At 43.0% G+C, this 7,110-nt stretch overlaps 1 protein-coding gene across 2 annotated transcripts in view; it reads right to left on the bottom strand.

Annotated features, from left to right (window-relative positions):
* Positions 1-351: 351 nt before the first annotated feature.
* Positions 352-7,110, bottom strand: part of LOC147672551 (NTPase KAP family P-loop domain-containing protein 1-like) — a 112,315-nt gene continuing 105,556 nt past the window's right edge. For both annotated transcript variants that reach the window (XM_086947971.1, XM_086947972.1), the window contains exon 4: positions 352-6,619. In XM_086947971.1, coding sequence (XP_086804097.1) covers positions 4,917-6,619 — 1,703 coding nt within the window. In that variant the 3' untranslated portion in view covers positions 352-4,916. The remainder of the gene's footprint in view (positions 6,620-7,110) is intronic.

The raw sequence follows: 7,110 nt of genomic DNA, 5'->3' as shown, positions 1-7,110 counted from the left end.
GCCGATAAAGCGGCGATAATTTTAGCGCACAGGCTTAATAATATGCCCCCAAGTTCATAAATGCTGTAGTTGATGATGTGTCTTAAGTTGATCTCCTCAGAAATATAGTTTCTGCATCTGCTTTTGACAGCTTCCAAAAAGTCTCCTTTTGGCTAGGAAAATCTCTCCATGTAATCGTTGATATGTCAACAGATCAAACTTTTGGAAGTAAAACTGAGTGTTTTAGGGAGTTGGGGTAGGTTGTAAATTCCACTCATTAAGCTACTTTTACTAACATTCGTGCAACACTTCCAGGTGGAATTATTGCATCACATTCAACTTGGATTCAAAATATTCAAACACACAAAATACTGTTTTGATTTTAGTTCATTAAAATAAATATTGTCATGAAATTTAACATTCCTGCCAATTCATGCCTGAAAATAAAATGTTCATCAGTGTAACTGCATTCAAAATCCACAACCCATTTACTACAATAGCCATCCTCGGCATATAAATACACTATGTAAACATGTCATGCGTGCTTCACATTTGTTGAGAAATGTATCTCAATCTGGTCGCTGTAAATGCACAATGCCCGTCATATTTTGTCTAACATCTAGTTAAACATGGTGCACTATTTCTTTAACACATTCAACATTATTCAAATAGTTAAGTGAAAACATTTCTTATTAACTTTACAATATGCCACTGACTTTAAGACCAGATAGTATTACCAGATAATGAGTCGAAGTGTTCAAGATTAATTGTACAGTAGTTACATCTTGGAATTCACTGTGAAAGCCAAGCCATGGAAACAAATACAACACATTTGGCGGGCAATTCGCTTTAACTTTGAAGGTAACATCCAGCCATCCTATTCAAGGCAGCATCCATGCTTTGATATGACAGGCTCTCTATGACTTTCTTGGTGCAGGCTCCACTGAGTGAGCCCACTTCAAAGGCATGCTGGTGGCAGTCTATGACACTCTGACAGCGGAAGAGTGTTAACTCAGTATAGTTTGCACTGGTCCATCCTTCCTGAAAGTCATGTGACTCTGGCATGAGGAAATTCCATCCTAAAAATGTACGGTCTAAGGCATTTTCAAAAATACAAGTATCTCATTTTTGAGGGACAACCCAAAAAAGTTCTGGAGTGTTCAGTGAAGTTTGGGAGCCCATTTTAAAATCATTCTGAATGGTTGTCTGTAACAGGGTTATGCCAAACGGGTTTTTAGTCACCTCCTTTTGGTAAAACAGAATCCTATGCCCTTTTGGATCAACGCATGCCATGTGGACACAGAATGGGCAAAACCATTTAATACATCAGAACCTAATTTTCTGGACTATGACTCTCTCAACTGAAGTAGTATAGGGGAACCTGAGTAGCGCAATTTATAATTAAAAGCAACGAATTTCAGTATGGTGAAGGATTTATTACGGGAATTCCTGAAACAAATTAAATTAATGTAATAAATTCCCTTAAAAGTACCCTTAGACAGAATCTGATGGTATGCTGAATTCTTTTATTAAAAAGACTTTAGTGAGCATTTGTATACTTCTCATAGTTGCAGCATATCGCCTAAACAGGCGGTATTGCAACTTCTTGTTGAGGACTGATCAACAACCCTTTCTTTGTAAGAGGTAACAAGGATGATTCAGGGTCTTTTAGATTAATAGCTATGCGTGACATGGCTTTGAACATCTTTTGTAGACTTATTTTATGAAGCTTACAGGGGATAGGTGAGGACCGATCCTGATGCTGGCTTTTACCCTGAAGGAAGCACACCCCAGCAAAGTATGTCCTGTGTACTGTGGTATGCCACACAGACATGACACTGCAGAGCGACTTCTATGCCTTCGTTGGTGACATCTGACCGGTGTTCAACAGGGCATATTGGGGGTGATTGTGGCTTTAAACGCAGAGCATAGACGTACAGGAGTCTCGATTGAAACAGCTTGAATGATTGCACTGTTCAGCGCCCACCTTGGTAAGGAGGGCTCAATAATGGACACGATTGAATGGCTCAGTAATGGATAAGATTGAAATATCAAATGACCTTTCGCAAAGCTATGTCTTGGACTCTTTATTATTTGCACTATTTCTTTCTGATTTACCTAAGGCACGTTCTGCGATTCATACGCTGCCTCCTGATAGCCACAGCTCACGGTGGCTCAGATAAGCGCGGTGGTGCAGGGCGGGGTGGGAGGGGTTTGACGTTTACAGACAGCGGAGTAGGTATGATTAAAGAAATAAATAATACCTGTTCCGTCGTCTGTCAGCTTCCCCCTGCCGCGCCCCGCCCCACTGCGCTAACCTGGGCCGCCCTCTGCTGGATAGCCATTTGAATGTGGTGTTGTATGACAACAACTTGGTTTCCTTAGAGCACACTGCTGTCAGCCTTCCATAGCAATTGCATGTCCTCTCCGACTGCTGCAAAGCTAATTCAAGCCTTGACCACCAAGATGTGATTTTTGGAAGGCAGACGTCTTCCTTTATATATATACAGGTTGGACAGATGTAATCTTGATATATTCCCCAATATACCTATCTAGAGTGCTCTTTAGGAGTAAACTAATTTGGAATGCTCTTTTGGAATGGGAAACAGGGAGCGCATTGGTAGCTATGAAGGGCCTGTTGTATGTTCATTGGATTGTAGCCTTTCATTGCAAACAGTGATTTGAGCATTCAAATAGAAAGCTGTCCCTTCTGGTGTGTATGGTATGCCCCTCTCATCCTATGTTTTTCACATGATTATATGTATTACTTGAGGGATGTTGGAAACTGGTCCTTTGCTTACTTTTAAGCACTGATGAAAGAGGGAAAGAAAGTGCCTGGCCCTGCATGAGGTGAGACTGTGCATGATGAGAAGCCCTTCAAGTTCCTTGGAGTGAGGAACACTCAGAGAGTCTTGACGGTCTGGAGAGTGAAGCCAGGAGCTACCTGTGCTGTCTGGCAGCCTGCCGCTGCTCACGCTAGAGCAGGGAAGCCACATTGTCACTTAGGCGGGAGCTTCACTGGCACAGAAGTCTGCAACTTCCAAAGGCAAATCACACCCCAGAGGGCCACAACAGCTACAAATGTGAATCTACTGCACATGACCTACCACCCTTTCAGTGATTCTTGTTCCAAAGAGAAGTTGCTACTGAGGCCTCAGCAGTGAGAAACTCCCACTGCGGAGAGCAGAGTCATGAGTTGCACCCGCGGCCATCGGGCAGGTAAAGCAGGCTTAACCTGCAAACGAAACAAGAGACTAAAAGTGTGCACAGGAATCTAGTACAAGGATGTAAGACTTTATGCCTGAGTGAAGGACTTGGTGACAGCTGTTGAACTGAGTTGCATATCTTACCTGTGGGGTAAGTAGAAGTGATCTACTTCTATGCCTAATTAATGTTCATTCCTGCATCACTGTGTCTGTTGACTGATTGTTGATTTCAGAGCTCTTGCCCCCACATTTCCTCTCTGAGAAGTCTTTGACTGCTCGCTTTCACTACCCTGACAGTCAAGTGCGAAAGGGTTGCACCTGTCCCAGTTTTCAGAGCCCCTCAAAAACTGACCCCAGGACATCAGTGACAAATGACCACAGTTGGAACCCAATATCCTTTCATTGCCAGGTGATCTCCTAAACAGTGTCTGACAGACCCATCCCAAAAAAGTCCCATCAGCAACATTTTCATTTTTTATTGGGCAACTGAGTTTTCTTAATTTGTATCTATTTAGAAAGAACCTTACTCTAATTAAAGTATAGTTACCTTTTATGGACATACGGTTGTGTGGAGACTTGTTCTCCCCTTGAACCTTCCAAAGCTTACAGTACTGTCAACTCATTTAGAAAAATAGACTAGAAGGCAGGTCAATTTAGTTTTTTGGGAGCCTGTGAAACACAGCCTGCAATGGCCTCTAGACCATGGTGGTAATCGCCAAGCAAGCCGGTGACATGACCTCAGGGCTAGCTGGGTACACGAAGAAGTGGGACCTCAAATTTTCTTAACTGACAGAAAGGTGTTGAGAATGAGTATGTCTTATTGCTGATGGTTCCATGGTTTGAGGTTTAGCCATCAAAGGGTCAGGTCCCAGAACTAAGAAATTTATTATGGAATGGTGAGCCAGAGGTCATCATAAGATCAACATTCTCTCAGTAATGTTTAGGGAATATTTTTTTGGGACACTCAGGATGTAGTGGTAACTGAAGTGGCATTTGGAGCCCTGGAAGAGAATCGTGAAGTTGATTCTGGATTTTGCAGAGTTCCAGTAAAGCCACTGTAGAGTTCACAGGATAGGCATGGCAATTTTCATTAGAATTTTCCAATGGCGTTTTGAGCTTCCTGAATCACATGAACCTAGAATTAGAGTAGCCCAACTCAAAATGTTTATTTTCAGTCTGCACTGGCATGCATGTTGATACTGAGGTCATGATTCAGGAGGACACCGCGGTTACTGGCTGTGCATTGGTGTCCACACATAGTGAATTCTACTCCCTCTACTCCTGCCCATTACTCTATCAAATGTAGCCACAGCGTGAGAATTTCAGTTCTGCGCCATTTATTTCTCTCTCCTTTCCCACCATTCCTGAAGTTGGATGGGTATTTTAAGTTATCATGGTAGTGAAAATGGGTTTCCCCGAGGCTTGCCGGGGGTTAAATAGGTGGGCTTGCAGCTCAAGGTTCATTCACATTTTTTTTTAAAGAAAAGATAGATCTAACACATTTTATGATGTGTATTATGCAGCAGAAGTGTTAATTGAGTGCGCCATTTGGTTGTTTGCCAGCCATGTCAAACGCAGCAAGCAAACTCACTTACAGTAGCTTACAGGTAGTGCAATCTTGGTACAAAAGGATGGCCCATGTGCATGAAGGAGATCATAGTGGAGGATATGTGACGTAAATAAGCAATAAGTGGATGGAAGAACTATCATAATTAATAAAACTGACAGTCCTCATTCGTTCCTTATCTGCTCAACGCTTTCTTCTCTCTTTTTTTCTGCCTTGTCCCGCCAGTCCTTCTCAAGGTTGTTGACTCCCCGTATCAAGCCCATCTTATACTTTATGGACTTATCAAGGCTTACCGTGCACTTGAGAAAGCATTTAGCATCCTGTACTGTAAAGGGAAAGTCTATTGACAAAAACCTCTGAAAGACTTCAGGATCAGCATCTAAATCCAATATATTTTTTAGGCTTTCCTTCATTGAAAACAACTCTTTCCTACCATCCTTGAATATGTCCCACAGTAAGCGTCCTTCAAAGTCTTCACTGGTTCCAATCTGTTGCTCATCCTCAATACACTGGAGAATCCAGCTCAGGCGACATGGCCACTGATTGGACAAAACAACCCATGCAGCAACGGATTTAGGAGTTAGTGTTTTTGACAAGACACGGTTCAAGACTAGAAGGTGGATGGTGACTGGGATTGTGTTGACTATTCTTCTCATATGAGCAATGCTGTCTGGGATGTATTCATGGAGATGCTCTTGATCGCTGTACAACGCATGGAAGGCATCCTGGATGTACCTTCCAGGGCTGGGTGATATTTCACTTTCCTCTTCTTTTTCCGTTTCATCTTCTGCTGCCAATTCATCTCTCAGCAGCCTGGCAGACTCTGCTATGCCTGTCTTGGTTCCCCTGTTAACATCATTTCTACAGGGCCAATCAATTAGGTCTTCAGTTCCTTGCACTGCCTTCCGTAGGAGCTGCAGTTTGTTTTTGGTGCCCAAGGGGGGCACAGAAAAGGGCAGGGTTACAGTTCTATTCAAAAACATGTAGCCATTGTCAGCCATTCCTTTCATGGAGCAGGCTTTTTCCAAGCAATTTACAATGATACTGGGGTCCACGACTAGAATGGAGATAAAAGGGGCGCTTCTGTCTGAAAGAAGGGTGTTCATGGCATCGAGAACCCCAACTACCTTGTCCGGAGCACACAACTCTAAGCTGGTGATCTGTAAGACTATCCGTATCTTCTGCTTCTGAAATATTTCCAAGCACTTTACTAAGTTTGTGATCACTTCAATCTCCTTCTTCACCTCGCTCATGAAACCCATCTGCGTGCTAAATTTTTGGCTGTTTATCATCCTCTCGATCTTCTTTTTCTGGCTAATGACCACATTTTTCCCTACTTTAAAAACAGTCATGAGCATCCCTGAGCCTGATATAATGGCAGCCGTGCTCCCGAGAACCATGTAAAGATTTCTGGGCTCCTCCTCATTTTCCTGATGGGTCCAAACCGGCACAAAAAGGAGAACTATTCCCACCACGAAGACCACAACGGCGAGACATAGTTTAACACAAAATAACTTTTTGCACACCCACTCTTTTCCATCCAAATCTGGGGCACGCTTAGGCGGGGTTCCCAGTGCATTGTAAAGCCCTATTGGCAGTGCCCCAAAGTGACTGCGAACACGGTCACAAAGTGTGGTGACCAACCCTGCCCAAAGTCGGTCGCTTCCAGCATACTGCCAGGCACTGAATGGTACAAACACAAACTGGATGTTCTTCCGTTCTATATTCCTGTCTGTGATCAGAGGTTTGTAGAACAGTAGATGCCACAGAAGCCAGAGGAACCCCAGGCCTTCCGGCCTCCTTGGCTTCTCGCGAGATACGTTGAATACTTTCTCTTCGATTCGAGATGCTTCTTCTCTCATACATTCTAAAAATACAAAAGAAAAGAATTAGATGCTTATAAAATCTTACCCACTTGTTTGACTATTATGGTAGATTCCCTGTGTTGTAGTTCTAAACATTTATTGTACACAATGAGAAAAAAGTTCACCTTTTTGTTTTTTAGTTTGCACACTAAGGGCCTCATTATGAGTGGCTGTGTTTTGATGGTGATATAATTTAAATTATAAACCCGGCCATTATGACCTCCCCCCTTCCTCCCCGAAACTCTGGGTTCTTTTTCAGGAAGATTTTCACCTTTCTGCCGATAAAACAAATACATTATCTGCCTGCTTCCACTACCAGCTGTTCGATGAAAATAATATGGAGGCGGAGGAGGGGGTGGAACAGGGGTGTTAGGGATGAAGGGCATACTTGCGCGTATCCAGGGGTGTATTATCTGCTCCTTCTGTAAACCTGAGGGGGGCAGGTGCAGTGCTTAATTTCTAAAATATTAAGTCCAGGTGCTCAGATTTTTGT

The sequence above is a fragment of the Lissotriton vulgaris genome, unplaced genomic scaffold (genome assembly GCF_964263255.1).
Source record: "Lissotriton vulgaris unplaced genomic scaffold, aLisVul1.2 SCAFFOLD_1104, whole genome shotgun sequence".
Lineage (NCBI taxonomy): Eukaryota > Metazoa > Chordata > Amphibia > Caudata > Salamandridae > Lissotriton > Lissotriton vulgaris.
Note: the sequence above shows the minus strand (reverse complement) of the source record. Positions and strands in the feature narration are given on the sequence as shown.